Source organism: Athene cunicularia, assembly GCF_003259725.1.
Source record: "Athene cunicularia isolate RWA chromosome 2 unlocalized genomic scaffold, athCun1 chr2_part2, whole genome shotgun sequence".
In the NCBI taxonomy this organism is placed as follows: Eukaryota; Metazoa; Chordata; class Aves; order Strigiformes; family Strigidae; genus Athene; species Athene cunicularia.
In genome coordinates, this window is record NW_020799096.1 from 1,893,652 (window position 1) to 1,910,082 (window position 16,431).

Consider the following 16,431-nt stretch of genomic DNA (forward strand, 5'->3'; position numbering starts at 1 on the left):
CCCCCCACCCCCCTTCAATTTATACCCACTTTCCTTGGGTCCATCCCCTAGGTCGACCCACATACCTACATATCCCATATATGGGGAGGGGTAAGGTGATTTATGCGATGATGTAATTAACATGATCTTGTTAGCCTTCGTTAGCATAGTCAGGGGTGTTAACTTTAATATGCATTTTGTGGATAATGAAGCAAAGTTCATTCACCGGACACATGGCCCTTGAAATTCGACCAGGTGCCCCAGAGCAGAACCAGTCTGTCTCCACAGGGATCCCCCCTCCAGCTGCATCCTGTGTTATTCGGGCAGCCTTATCCACTTCGAACTCCACACTATCCACCCTATAACTATAGTTTCATTACTTGTGAATGTCTGAGACATTCCTTAGCTCGGAGGGCCTCCACTCCCCCTGCTATCCTTTATCTCTTTCACAGGCTGTTGTTCTCAGTCTGTTTCTTGCAGGGCTGTTTCTTTCAGGACCTATTTTCACAAGTTGTGTCTCACAGCCTGACTTCCTCTTTGTTGGGATGCATTGCTCCTGAGCATGGAGGAGGTGATCCTTGAATATTAAGCAGCTCTCTTGGGCCCCTCTTCCCTCCAGAGCTTTATCCTACGCTACTCTGCCAAGCAGATCCCTGAAGAGGCCGAAATCTGCTCTCCTGGACTCCAGGGTAGCGAGCTTGCTGTGCGCCCTCCTCGCTGCCCCAAGGATCTTGAACTTCACCATTACATGGTCACTGCATCCAAGGCTGCCCTTGAGCTTCACATTCCCCACCAGCCCCCCCTTGCTGGTGAGAACAAGGTTCTGCACAGCACTTCTCCTCGTTGGCTCCTCTATCACTTGGAGAAGGAAGTTATCATCCGAGCGTTCCATGAACCTCCTGGATTGCTCGTGCCCTGCTGTGTTGTCCCTCCAACAGATATCAGGGTGGTTGAGGTCCTCCATGAGGACCAGGGCTTGTGAATGTGACGCTGCTCCTATCTGTCTATAGAGGGCCTCATTAGTTTGATCTTCATGGTCAGGGGGCCTATAGCAGACCCCCACTATAACATCACGTCTCTGCCCTCCCTTTAATCCTGACCCATAAACTCTCGGTTGCCTCCTCACGCATGTCCAGGCAGAACTCCGTGCACTCCAGCTGGTCACTGATATAGAGGGCAACACCTCCCCCACCTCCCCACTCCCACCCCCCATTTCCCCTGCCTTCCTTCCTAAAGAGCCTGTGTCCTTCCATTCCAGCACTCCTGTCATAGGAGTCATCCCACCATGTCTCTGTAATGCCAGTAAGATCATAGCTCTGTAGGTGTGCACACATCTCCAACTCCTCTTGTTCCCCATGATATGTGCATTTACATAGATAGATACATGCATTTACATAGAGGCATTTAAGTTAGGCTTCTGATGAAGCTGACTTACTGGCTAGAATTCCCTTGTGCTGCTCTTCAGGTGCTCTTCTGATGCCTTGTGATCCCTCTCCAGCCTCTGGGCATCAAACTGGTAGGAGTGGGATGGATTGAAATTCTCCTTCCCCAGCAACTTTAGTTTAACACCGTCTTCACCAGCTTGGCACTGTTACACTGAGATGGCACAGGTTATTTCTAGCCTGGTAATTAAGGTTGAGGGAATGCTATGGAAGACTCAGCATATGGTTCTATATAATTTGAAGAAGTGGTTTGAACTCAAAATTCAGAAATTTAAAATTCTTCCCTTTGACTTCCTTTCCATAGACATGGTAATGTTTCAATGTGATCCATTAAAAAGTCTAGGCATTAAAAAGAATAAATAAATCTTGGCCATTGGAAAGAGCCTTCAAATCTTTCAGGGACTATTACCCATTTGTTTGATGATAGTCAGCTGCTACCAATTCAACTATGTTAAAAAACTAGTGTGGAACAGAAATGCATTGCATATGCCTATTAATCTTTTAGAAAGGAAAGAGATGTCTTATGGAGACACGAAGACACTTGCATTATAGAATCCGCCTCCTCAGTCTTCTAGATCTCTTTGACTCCCACAGAAGGAATTTTGTGGAGTCTTTGTTGCGAATAGAGAAAGTTTATTTCTATGACTTTTTTCTGCTCTAACTTGAAAAGCTAAGCAGAGTGATTAGACTTACTTTCCAAGTTTAACACAGCTTTTTTTTGACATGCTTAATGCTCCTTGCATTAATACTCGCCTTTGCATCTGAGCCAATGTGTGAGTATGAGTTGAGTATGAGATAGCATGTCTTACATTTTGATCTCAGGTAGACTCTGAAATACCTATACTTTATGCTGGTTTACAGAAAGCATTACTTATCTCTAAAACTCTCAATCTTAAAGAGCAGCAGCATTGTGAAGGTAAAATCACAAGCTCTGATGATCCATGCTGTGCCAAGATCCATAATTTTGTCTTTAGTGTAAATTAGGTGGACCTGTAGGTCAACAACTGTCCACTGTCGTGATTCCCCCATATCCGTCTTAGGAACTGTAAACATAGTTTCTGCAAGGTAGCAAAGTACTTAATCTCTGCACTCTGTAATAATCCCTAGAGAGTCAACAGTTTGTGTCAATTGAGGATAATGAGCATATTGTGATTATATATACAGATTTATTAAAGATGTACAGAGGAGAAATGTTTATATTAACCAGAAACAGATAACACATAATCATCAACATGCAGAAAATCACGGTGTCAGCAAAACAAATGACCTGGAAGTAGTACAGCACTATTTATTATAGTAGTGATTTGTGGGGAAAAAATCCCGAATAATGGAAGCATAATGTGTTGGTCTTTATATTTGAAATCTTGCTATGCTCGGTGATGTAAGAATGTATGAATAGGCATTTAATCAACATGACTACAAGCCTCAGTCTCAACTGGGTGTGTCTTAGTTGATGAATACAAGATGGATTGTGGATTTTTTGACTGAACAATGAAATAGAAATAATTAATGAAATATTGGTTGTGGTTTTACATACTTTTCTCTAGAAAATAAATACTAAACATCATGAAGTTTGATTGAATGCTCTTCTTTGACACTCAAATAGCTCTTACATCATTGTAATAAGTATTTCTGGAAATTATAGCATGTGAAAAAGCAACCTATACAAATGCTACACATAAGTTCTTTGATAGCAGCTGAGGTGTGTCCTCAGCAGTAAAAATTTTTACAGCAGTAAAAATTGACTCAGGAGACCATTTTGGTGACTCCTAAATTCTCAAGACAGGGATCAATGTACATGTTTGCTTCTTCTCTGAATCAGGGTGTAAAATATTAGATTAGTTGAAAGTAAACACTGTTTAAATGTGTCTGGCATATGTTGTAAGAACAAAAGCAACGGGTCTTAGCATAATCAGCTAATCTAGCCATATAAATTCAAATTTAAATATATGCAATTATTTAGACTTAGTGTACAAAGTGTTTTAACGGCATTTTGCAGATTCTTCTGTGTTAGTTACACAGCAGCAGTGGGTTTGCTTCTCTGTTTTTGAGGGAATCTGAAAAACTTAAATTACTTCCCACCATAATAGCAAAAGCAAGTAAAGAATTTTTAAAAGTTTCAAGCAGCCTACTGAAGAGCAGCCCACAGTAGGCAAAAATAATCACTCAGAAGTTTTTCAACTGTAATTAGGAATGTGTGCATGGCAGCAACTATATTTGAGAGAAAACAAAAGATGTTGAGTACAGTTGTAGTATTTGTCCTCCTGAATCTGTTCTTTTTTTATTCTGTGGATTAAATTTACGTCCTGCCTGGTTCCTACTTTTTATAGTATTAAATTATGGTCAAGAGAAAATCTATTTACAGTGCATATCATGCTTGCACATTTTTTATTCTGTTCAGGTACAATCTACATATGGCATGTTTGTTTTTCTAGTGGCCACAGGAATGTATAATCGCTCATCAACAATGTTATTTTCTTTTTCCTTTAGGGGCTGATGTTATCAATTTTGATGGCCATGTCGTGTTACCATACAGATTCAGGAACAAGAAAATGAAAACACTGAAAGATGTCATTTCTCTGAAATTTAAGACCTCTGAAAGCGAAGGTGTAATCTTCCACGGAGAAGGACAGCAAGGAGACTATATCACCTTGGAACTGAAGAAAGCCAAACTTGTTCTAAATTTAAATTTAGGTATGCTTTGATTGTTTAGTTTTGTGTGCTTTTTACCTCTTCCACAAAAATTTTAGGTCAAATATTACATCATTTTTTCCCCAGTACTATGGTAAGCCACCTCATTAGATCAGATAATTTGGTAAAAATGTTGTTCATTCCCTTTCTATATGTTTTTTTTTTCTGTGTCACTCTTTCCTTTTTACTCCATGGGAGATACCATGAGAATAAGATCATACAGAATGACAGGACCAGCAATATATTGTCACTAAAAACTTTCTACAAACAAACAGAGCCTTGCTAGAATTCTATTTGGCCTCAGCTGTGACTCTCTGTGAGAGAAGGATACTGTGATCGGTGCTAGAGGAATTAAGGTCACTCTTAGGAACCTTGCAGCAAAAAAGGTGTCAATCTGGGAAGCTACAGGGCCACATGAATTTGAGGTTCGGCAGCCTTCCTGGCCTCTGAGAAGCAGGATTAGGAAAAGAAAAAAGACATACCAGTTCATCAGGAAATAATGGAATTCTGTATATATTACTCTAGTTTCAGCCTCCTTTTTCCCTCCCAGTGAAAGACTACAGGCGCATGACTGACCAGATTTATAAAGTACATTTATTATGAAAAAAAAAAAGCCATTTTCATCTTGTTTCAGGTATTTTCTTTTTCCTTTAAACAAAAGAGTTTTGGAAAAAGATTTCAAGTAATTTTCTTTAATTCTCTTATAGATATGTGAAGAGTAAATTATTCTGTTCATTATTTACATTGAATAGTAATTATTTCCACTAGCATTTTCTCCTGCTCTTTTTCTGAAGATCAATCTGAGCAGATGAGGAGGAGGAAAGCACATCTTCCTACAGCAGCTATCTATTTTTAACAATTTTAATTGCAATTAAAATACTAACCCATTCATTTCCAGTTTTATCCATATTCCTCAGACTGTTTCTATAAGCTGTTATAGCTTCCATGTATGTGTTTGGTGGGGATGTTCTTAAATCACTAGGCTGATAAATGCGAGTAGGCCCTGTGACACACATAATAAATAGAAGTTAAGGTTTATGGTGTTATTCTTCCTCTGCCTGAGAGTGTTGTCTTTGCACCAGAATCAGTGGAAAAGGGTGTTCATTTTTCCTGGTGAAGTCCATTGACTTAGTTTCAGATACTGGGAGAGTGGGGAAGCAGGGGGCTGGATTTACGTTTCACTTTGTACTAGATTTGACTTTGTATTGAAGAAACTGAGGCTTATGGACATGCATGGATTTTTTTTTCTTTTTTTTAACCAACAGCTGTTGAAGGATCCATGGCCTTCAGGAAAAAGTCAGTGTGGTCATTTGTAGGGGAGTAATGTCTTAAGCCATGGAAGTGTGATTTGCCAGAATGTGTTATCAACATGCACAAATCTTAATGTCTGAGTTGCAGGCTTGCTTGATGGTAAGAAATTCTCAGCTTCAGAAATGCTTTAGGTTCTCATGTATTCAGAACATGGAAGATTGCACCGAGTTATTGGGCAGTGCGGCAATTTTTTAAACTTACTGCTGAATTAGTCATTTGCTGCTTCAGCTGAGATCCATGCTATCAACCTTTGCTGGCTTAGCTATGTCAGTCAGATTGCAATGAGATGTGATCTCTGACTGGCATAGCTGCAATGGCAAAATCCCCTGGAAAACACAGCAGAGAATTGCAAAACTGTACTCTTACTAGTAGTTTGACTTCCAGACTAGGAAGGTTGCTGCAGGAGGAAGGACTGAAATAAGCTATGTTAGGAGAAGAGTGGCATTCCTCAGGGATCGTTGTTGGCAACAGCACTGTTTAACATCTGTGTTGGTGACATGGACAGTGAGACTGAGAGCACCCTCAGCAAGTTCACCAACGACACCAAGCTGTGTGGTGCGGCCGACACGCTGAAGGGAAGGGCTGTGCCATCCAGAGGGACCTGGACAGGCTGGATTGGTGGGACGTGCAAACCTCATGGAGTTCAACAAGGCCAAGTGCAAGATCCTGTACGTGGGTCAGGACAATCCCAAGCACAAATACAGGCTGGGTGAGGAGTGGGTTGAGAGCAGCCCTGCAAAGAAGGACTTGGGGGTATTAGTGGATGGAAAACTGACTGTGAGCCAGCAATGTGCGCTTGCAGCCCTGAAAGCCAACCGTGGCCTGGGCTGCATCAAGAGCAGTGTGGCCAGCAGGGTGAGGGAGGGGATTCTCCCCCTCTACTCTGCTCTCCTGAGACCCCCCCTGCAGTGCTGTGTCCAGCTCTGGGGGCACCAACATCAGAAGGACACGGACCTGCTGGAGTGGGTCCAGAGGAGGCCACAAAGATGATCAGGGGGCTGGAGCACTCCCCTGAGCCCTGAGAGAATTGTTCAGCCTGGAGAAGAGAAGGCTCTGGGGAGACCTTATAGCAAGCTCCCAGTAATTAAAGGGGCTACAGGAAAGCTGGGGAGGGACTCTTCATCAGGGAGTGTAGGGATAAGACAAGGGGTCACAGTTTTAAACTGAAAGAGGGGAGATTTAAATTAGATAGAAGGACGAAATTCTTTCCTGTGAGGGAGGTGAGACACTGGCACATGTTTCCCAGAGAAGCTGTGGCTGCCCCCTCCCTGGCAGGCTTCAAGGCCAAGTTGGACAGGGCTTTGGGCAACCTGGGCTAGTGGAAGGTGTCCCTGCCCATGGCAGGGGTGTTGGACAGGATGATCTTTCAGGTCACTTCCAATCCAAACCATTCTATGATTCTGTGAAGACATTTTTTTAACAGCTGTTAGTTCAGTCTGCTTTGAGACTTTTCCTACATGCTCTCTGGTATAGCTATACTGGCAGAGTCTACAAAGTGTCTTGTTATCTGGCACCATGTCTTCCTCAGCAGTCATAAATCAGTACAGTTCCAGGAAAGCTCAAGACCTGGCCCAAAGTTGACATCTTTTCATTTCTGTCGTGTAGGGATGAAAACACAGAAAACCTCTGACTGAAAACAACTTTACAGCTAAAAGGCGGGATTGCTTCTCTGGTTCGCCTCCAAATGACTACTATTACAAAAACCTGCTTACACTGCTCACTGATCAGATACTTGCTGCATTTGGTCTAGCTATTTGTATTTATGGCAGCTACTCTCCACTGGGCAGATCTTAGCTTTATAGTGAACTGACTTACTCCAGCTTCTTGTGTGCCTGGTATGATTCAGGTGAAATACTGACAGAGCAAGAGGAAAATGTTTGCCTAACTGCTATGAGGTGAGAATTGCTGTTGTCTCTATTCTCATTTTAGGCAGCAACCAGCTTGGCTCTATTTATGGCCACACATCCGTGATGACAGGCAGCCTCTTGGACGATCACCACTGGCACTCCATCATCATAGAGCGCCACGGGAGAAACATCAATCTCACCCTGGACAGACACATGCAGCACTTCAGAACCAATGGAGAATTTGATTACCTGGATCTGGATTATGAGGTAGACAGTGGAACTTGTTTGTATTCATTCAAATTGGCTTTATAAAGATAAGTCATATAAGCAGAGAAAACTAATATAATTTGAACATGTTTTGGTACTTTTTTGTATTTTTGTTTTAATTATTTTTTCACTCACATTTCCTGAAATTTTCTTTCCAACACTGTTCTCTCTTAAGTGTAAATTAAGTTTCTCTTCATTAATCTACGAGATCCCATCTGGTGTACGAGTCATCTCAGCCTTTTGTTTTAAAATAGGAGATCTATGTTATTTAGCAAGCTAAGCATGCACTACTTTTAAAATCTCTAAAAGCAGCTGCTGTAAGCAAGAAGTAGATTAAAAAAAATCATACAATCTGTTATTCCATTTAGGAGATAATTTTGTACTTGAATCAGAATGCCTTATTCTGTGGTGACAATAAGTATTTCTTTTTAACAAAGCAAGCAGATTAGAACGTTTTTACTAATACAAATCTTGATCTTTCTTGTCTTTGATAGGTGAGTACTTTGCATTTGCCATCAATAACTTCTTTTTGTAAAGAAGCAATAAAGAGTTATAAGAAAACTTTTGTTTAATCTGTCAGGTTAATGGACGCAAGTATGGTTGGTAATTAAACACGGATTTGTTGTTTGATTGCATTCTGGCTTCTGCTGTTATGAACTTGCTCAGTTCCTCTGATTGTTATATGAACTTCAGCATGTTGGTTATTACAAACTTTGTATAATGATCTTCTTTCACTCTTTCTTGTTTTTAATCAGAATTAATGTGGCAGGCTGAACCAAATATCTGCACTTCCAGCCTTGCAACTTTTTAAGCAGTGAGAGGCAAACAGAATGATATAATGTAGAAAAGTTTGAATTAACTTGTGTATTGATATTCTTACAAACAATCTTTTGATCAAGAATATGATATGAATGTTTGAAAAAAAAAATTATGATTGTAAATGTTACTGAATCAAATATTTAATTATATTCCAACAAATCTTTATGAATGCCTTCCTTGGTAGCAGTTATAATGAGAAAACAATGAGGAAATTTGCCTGTCCCTCTATTACTCATCGAGCACTGAAGATCTGTTTTGAGCTGCTGAAAGCTCGCATAAATAGATTTGACAAAAGATTTTCAAGTGAGCGAACCACAGAAAAAGTTAGGCTGAAAGCCAGAAGCCAGGGTTGGGCAATTCACAGAGAGAGAGGAGATATGTGTGTGTGTGTGTGTGTATATATATATGTATATATATATATATATATATATATATATATATATATATGTGTGTGTGTGTGTGTGTGTGTACCATGTTTACATAGTAAACACATTGCATACAATAAGTTTACCTCTAGTAAGAGTAGAATCCAGGAGATTCACCGTCCTCTCTTCTCTAACATTAGAGGTCTCACTGTCAGTTCTCAGAGATACATTTCAGTGTCCTTGTACATGGAACCCCTTGCATTTAATGGAACTTCTTTAAGTGTGTGTGGATACATGTTTCTGTGGTTCATATAAGTGCAAGAGCCTTAACCTCTTCTGCTTCCTTTCCTCTCAGTTATTTCACTGGTTTTGGAGTTAGTCATCACATACTAAATTTAAAAGCATTGTCCTTGTGATAACTTAATCACAGTGGATAAATCTGATTTTTTCATAGAAAAAATAGTTTCTGGGTTAACTTCTTTCAGAAGAGGTAAGTAGGCACAGAAGAGGAATAAACATTCATTTTATTGCATTTGCAAGGTAAAAAAAATATAATCCTATGAGTTCCTCTTAGCTTACTGACATGCTACATAATTCTTGCAGTTTTCTTCTTCAGAATGCTTTCCTTTCCGTTTTCTCTTGTCCAAACACATGACTGTAACATGCAAAGGAATGTTTGAAAGCCATTCAAATACTACAGTCTGTCATGGTTTGAGCTCAGAGGAAAACTGAGTACCACGCCGCCACTCAATCCCTGCTTCCTCCTCAAGGATGAGAAGGAAAAAATAAAGCAAAACTTGGGAATTGAGATAAGGACAGAGAGGGAGGATTCACCCATTGTGGTCATGGGCAAAAGACAGACTCGATGGTGGAAGAAAAAGAGCATCAGTTTAATTCCAACACTAACAACAGCACTTAACAGACAGAGTAGGACAGTAAGAAGCATTACCGCATCTTAAAAGCACCTCCCTCCACCCCTCCTTTCTTCCCAGGCTCAGCTTTGCTCCCAATTTCTCTACCTTCTCCTCCCGATCAGTGCAGAGGGGCAGGGGATGGGGTTTACAGTCAGTCCACCACTGCTTCCTCCTCGGGGTGGGGGGGGCAGAGGACGGGACACAGAGACTCCTGCATTCTTCCCCTGCTCCAGCATGGCATACCTCTCACGGGAGATGGTCCTCCACAAACTTTCTCTGATGTGAGTCCTTCCCATTTCCTGAGCTGCTCCAGCGTGGATGCCTCTTGCATGTTTCAATCCTCCTAGCACTGAACTACAACAGCCAGGGCTTCTTCCATCAGAGCCTCGGCCTTCCTCAGGCACAGCCCCCTGCTCCGGCGTGGGGTCCTCCATGGGCTACAGGTGGCATCTGCTCCACCAGTGACCTCCATGGGTACAGGGGCACAGCCTGACCTCTCACCATGGGCTGCAGGGGGGTCTCTGCTCCGGCACACTTCCCCACCTTCCTCCTCCTTTCTTCCACTGAGGTCGGTGTTTTCAGAGGTGTCCTCCTCACAACTCCTCCTCCTCCTCCTCTTCCCAGATTCCCTTTATGAAATACGTTATCCCTGAGGTGCAGCCACTGTCGCTAATTGGCTCAGCCTTGGCCAGAGGTGGGTCCCACTTGGAGACAGAGGAGCTTCTCGAAGCTTCTCATAGGCAGCCACTGCTGTAGCTCCTTCCCCTGCTACAAAAACCCCAATACGCACATTCACATTCTTCAGTTCACGTGAGATGCTGTATCTTCTCTAAATTTAAGTCTTTTCAGTTTATAAACCTGAGGATGTGTCCCACAAAATGCTTTTAAATAGCTGGTATGTGATATTTATAAGGATTTTGGTTTTCAGCTGTATAGCTTTAGTCCTTCCTATATGCCGAGTCAAAGCTTCCTCTTCGGGATAGAAAGTGATATCTTACATGCTTTTAGAACAGAAAGTGTGTCCCTAAAGCTGTGATTTCCTGCACTCAGTAATAACAAATGGAATTAACAATGAATGATACTTAAAATCTTGGCTCTGCCAGATCTTAGCAGTAGACTACAAACAGACATTTTTATGACCATTCATGGGGGAAGGGAAGCTAGGTTTCGTTACTATTTATGCCGTCATCTATTGGATATAAATACTTAACGTAGATTGCAGGGACTGATCTCATGAGTTCCTTATTCTTCACATTTAGGCTGCAAAATAATAATGATAACATATAGCATTTATTCACTTTCAAACATTTCAGAAAAGACCCTGATGTGGTAGAGACCTTTATTGTCTCTATGGAGTGGCAGGGAGAGACTTTGTAAGAGACAAACATTTTTAGTTTGCAAATTATTTGGTTTTCTTCATTTTTTTTATCACTAGAGATTCTGGATAATGCAGTGTTTTAGAATAATGAAATTCAGAATTAAGAGAAAACCAATTCCTGTTTGACCTTGATGGCTGAGTCATTACAGTGGTTGTCTTCATCTTCTCAGTGGAGATGCTTTGGCCTGCCAAGTCATGTGGTAACTCCTCATTGGCTATAACTACACGATAACAGCATGTTCTCGGTAGTGGAAGGTGCTTCTGTCTAAAGGGGATAGCATCTTTAACTATGTGATACTGTAAAAATGCTCAGGACAAAGTAGATATGTAAGTATTAAAGGAAACAAATGCATCATATTAGAGCCACCACTGCTGTGTTGCAGTCTGGGCTCTGACACACAGTTAGAGCTGAATTAATGATTTGAATCAGGTTATCCAGCTCATTTCATGTCTACTGTCATTTAGAAAAATACTGGGATGGACATTTCTTTCAAATTCTTTGTTTGAAATATGTATTGTTCAGTAATGATCAGAAGAGCAGTCCATATATGAACAACTGTGATGTGTGTCTGCTCACTATTTGGACAATTGTAATAATACTTGGGATTTGCTACCATAAATATTTGCAATCACAAATTCATTACAGATTTTTCTTCTATGATTGCAGTGCTTATTTGATGCTTTCTTTTGTAAGCAGTGTTGCCAGCTCTCTCATTCACCCTGTTTGAGTGTTCAAAGTGAGCAAATACTTCTACAGCAATTTTGTTTAAAAGTCTTTGCCCTCCAGTAACTATCCACCATTTTCTGTTTCATTCAAAGATAACCTTTGGAGGCATGCCTTTTTCTGGGAAGCCAAGTTCTAACAGTAGGAAGAATTTTAAAGGCTGCATGGAGAGCATCAACTACAATGGCAATAATATCACTGACCTTGCCAAGAGGAAGAAATTGGAACCTTCTAATATGGTAAGAGCATAATTTAACGATCATCTAAACTTCTGCTTCTCCTTCTAAAGACTAGAAGGTTTGTGACTATGTGTAGCTGATATCCTTGTGATATACTGGAATGATACAGAACACAAACCAAATTTTATCACATACCCAAAGATCTATTATATATATGTTTATGAGGGGGTTTTTTTAATTATTATGTCTGAGCATTTTACTTCTGGGTTCCCATTTCATCTTTCCAAAATTAACCTCCAGGATCAGATAACTACTCTTTAAAAGAAAACCATCTGAACCAATAAGTACTTCTTTCCTTTCCTCCCAAATTATAGTAGTCCAAAACCTGCACAGTCAAGATTTATTATTAAATCAATTGCAGCTTTCTTGTGGCTTTAAATCTGGGTATGTTCCATCCCTCCAGAGCTAGTTAGATTGCTGGAGTGCAAAAATCATTGTAAGGGAATGTTTCTACAGGCCTTTCTGGTAGCTCTGAAAAGCCTCAAGATATTAAACTTGAAAATCATTATTTAGCTTATTAACATTACATCTTATCTTATTTTTTTCTCTTGCTTAAGCATTCATAGTTGCTTTCATTTTCATACTTGTGGCTTTTATGGGCAGGGTGATTAAGAAAGAATGTACTTCAATTACTGTATTTTAAAGGCTTTGAATGTTCCTAAAATGGGTTGCTGGCATATAAAGGTGATGTGGGTAAGAATTAAATGTATTATTGCCATGAGTTTAGATGGTTTGAATAAGTTCTTCAAGGCTTTCTTCTGTGCAAGTTTACAGCCTTTCCAAAGTCCTGCTAATAATACGTATGTTTCCACGATTGCTTTTCTCTTTATGTAATAAAGAGTAAAGATTTACATATGTAGTGGTGATGAGGTGCAAGGATTGATTCCCATTTGATTAGTCCTTGGATAGTAATATTGAAGTTCCATTTAATTGTATGAACAATATGGCTAAATGATCAAGGTAATATGAAGGATAATTCTGAATCTGTCATGTTTGCCTCTACAAACTCTAATACAGCCTGATAGAACCTTTGCTATACAACAATTTCTTCAATATTGTCAAAGGCAAAGAGCATGACATATACGCTATGGAGGAAGATTCTACTTTTAGAATTTTTTTTGACCCCGTCACATGAACTCCTGAATTTTTTACTTTTTTTTTTTTTTTCAAAAATTGCCTGTGATTTCCTGCCTACAGTGCATTTTAAACTTGTAATGTAACGATGATTTTTAAAGATTGATGCCTGATTTAGAATAGGATATTTGTACAGGAACAATCTTTCCATTTTGCACAGTCAAATTTAGTAGGACATATTCTTAAAGCCTCTTTCTGAACAGAGGTGTTACTTAAGAGGTTTATGTAGTGCAAATCCAATCCTTTCAAAAGTATGGCATAGCTAGCAGGCCTGTAAAGTCTCTGTAAAATCATCTCTCTGGTTTTTTGTTTGTTTGTTTTTAAAATTCTGTTACCTGTAACATGAAAGTAAAATCTACATAAGAAGCTTTGACAGTGTTGCTACTACATCAAGAGTCTATGGCATGATAGTTTAATTTGATGGTTCTGTTGATTTCTAATTCTGAGAATAGCTATAAAAATAGAAATGACCTTTGTTTTCAGTAGAATTACTTAAATTGCTTCAGCTCTTCAAAAGCAAAATCAATTTTACTTTAACTAAATCAACATGGATTTTTATGTTTCTTACAAAAGCTTTTTTCTCATAGTTTTTAGCCTGATTTAGCATGAAAAATACACTTGGTTGAGACTACTGTTGTAGTTAATCATGTTTATGATGATGGCACTTAAGCAATCCAACAAGATCAAAGCTACATTGTAGGAAATCCTGTACAAACCTGTAATAGTAGGCACACCCTGCCCTCAGCGGTGTATATTATCTGAAGAGGCAAGAAAGACAAAATGTAATAAAGTGAAACACAAGTAAAGTAATCAGCATGATGATGAGAAGTATCTTAAGGGGGAAAAAAAGTCAGAGGGAAGAAGTATATTAAAGAGGCGTGAGACAGACGAAAAAAATATTCTTAGATGCAGATAGCTGAATTTCAGAAGTCATACAGTGAAAGGGAGTTGACAAGTTAATTTTTAGAATGAGGATGGGCAGAGAACCAAAGAAGATCTCTTGATTTGTCCCTGAACAAAATTAAAGTTAAAAAAAAAATTTAGGTCTCATATACATAGGTGTTATGAGCAAAAAAAGCACCACCAAGGATCCTTTAATTAATTGAAGAGTAAGGATGTAAAGAAAATTTAAAATTATTTTAAATTTAAATAAAGTCCAACACTGACTTTAATAACGGGGTTTTTCTAGATTTAGATGTAAGAATAAAGGGGAAAAATATTTGGCAGCCCTTTGTGATATTTAAGATGGCAACAACTCCTTGAGAAAATGAGTTGGATGGTCTTGAACAGTTATTGTTCTTATTAGTGGATCCTGATTTGTTTTCATACAAGATAAAAGAGGCAAATGATAAAGATGCCCTAAATGGAAAGTCGGGCAGAAAAGGACAGCTGAGACAGGGAACGTAAGTGTCTGCTTTTCTCCTGAACCAACTTACAAACCAGAGTTGGCAGTGACTAACAAGCACAGTAAGTGCTAACTCCTGTATACAACTTGACTCAGGACTAAGACAGAAACAGGGAAAGTGCTTGTAAACAATGTCCCAGTCCATCATTTCTGTGTTTTGTACTAAAATATAACAACCTTTGTAGGACTTCCATTCCATTGCATCACTGAAGAATATTGACCCTTGTACAACTAGCGAGATGAGACTAGAATGTGCAGCTAACGAAGAAGTACAGAGAAATTTGAATTTAGGAATTTAGTCACTTTATCAAGTTTTCCTATTCAGAGGTATGTTAAGGGCAGGCAGTGTGAATACTAATCAGATTTAGTTTCCAAAGAACAGTGTCTCCAATTTTAAAGCCTGTAACTGAAAAATGCTGAGGAGAATCATAGTTGCTCTCCCCCATCCTTACAGCCACTACGTCTATGCTCCACCCACTTCTGCAGCTTCCATGCCATGTATTACTGAGCACAATCATATATACACAGAAGATGAGTGCTTTCTTTAAATTCGTCATATTAAGTGAGCATTATGTTACCTTCAAAGATGGGTAATAAGCTATTTTGAGAAAAATGCTGAAATAACATGATAAACATTACCGTACAATACATTGCCTGTACCATATTTAACAAGTACTGTGTTCTGATGTAGTGGGTACATTCTGATTTAACAGGTACTGTAGTCTTATTAAACTCATTACCTCTCTTTTGGAAACTAGGTATTCAGCCAGTAAGCCTATTAATTGGGAAAGGTTTCTAAAACCCAGTAGTATTTCCACAAGGGATGACATCTGAATGCGGATAGGCAAAATGGATTTATAAGAAGTAAACATGAAGCTAATTTGCAGCACAGATTAAAGATCGTAATACAAAGATCAAACAACCCAAATTAAGATGTTTTCACTATTTCCCTTCTAAAGTAGTATGAAAAATTTGTCTGATAAGACCAACAGTTTCAGCATAAGTGCACAGTATGTGTTTAACTTCCAGATGTCATTGCCCAGAGGACTTTTCAGTAAGTCACTCTGAATGTGGAGAAAAGGAGCTCTTTCTCTTGGAAATATGGGGATGCCATTATAGACTCAAACTGCAGATTAGCTCAAATTTTTAATCTAGATCTAATGAGCGATCAATGCCATATGGGCTTTACTTAAAAAGGAGTTGCCTTGTGAATTACAGTCATAGAGGGAATCACTAATCCAGTTCAGATTAATCTAAATAGCTCAATAGAGAAAGTACTAACTAGTAGAGAAATTAGAATTACGTGTTACTTCCTCACGAAATCTTTTATGCAGTTAGGCTGTTCACGATAAATGCATTCACTGATGTGAAAAAGGATTTGAAAGCATTCAGTGCCATTAAGAGTAATAGGTGTTATACATGCAAGTATCCAAAGCATCAGGATGACAGGAGAGTGTCAATTGGATATGAAAGCCTTCTTGTTATGAGGAAATTGTTAGTTCCTCACAGTAACAAGGCAGCAAGAGAAACTCTTAAAAATATCTAACAAAATGCACTAAATTGGCATCTGTGACTCAAGTGTGAGATGTCAGCTTCTAGAAAATGCTGTTGCCCTTTGTGTCTACACAGGACTGCCTTAACTATAGAAGTGATTTCTAATCCATAGGGTGACTATTACACTGGGAATGTTAACAAAGGTTTACAAAGGGTATTTCAGCCACTCTCCAGGGTTGGTTTTTTTTCTGCATGTAAAATTTGTGGTCTAACCAAGAGTATTCTGTAGCACACTTGGAAATGTTCAGACTAAAACTGTTCAAACAAATGAGCTAACTACTTTGATTTAATGTTTAGTAGGCTGAAAACTTAAAATCTCTAGGCAACATTTAGACTAAAAAAAAAACCAACAAACAAACACC

General features: G+C 39.2%; 1 protein-coding gene across 2 annotated transcripts in view; it reads left to right on the top strand.

Moving 5' to 3' along the window:
* Positions 1–16,431, top strand: part of CNTNAP2 (contactin associated protein like 2) — a 1,177,736-nt gene that overhangs the window by 557,332 nt on the left and 603,973 nt on the right. For both annotated transcript variants that reach the window (XM_026844012.1, XM_026844013.1), the window contains exons 5-7: positions 3,912–4,115; positions 7,353–7,537; positions 11,833–11,976. In XM_026844012.1, coding sequence (XP_026699813.1) covers positions 3,912–4,115; positions 7,353–7,537; positions 11,833–11,976 — 533 coding nt within the window. The remainder of the gene's footprint in view (positions 1–3,911; positions 4,116–7,352; positions 7,538–11,832; positions 11,977–16,431) is intronic.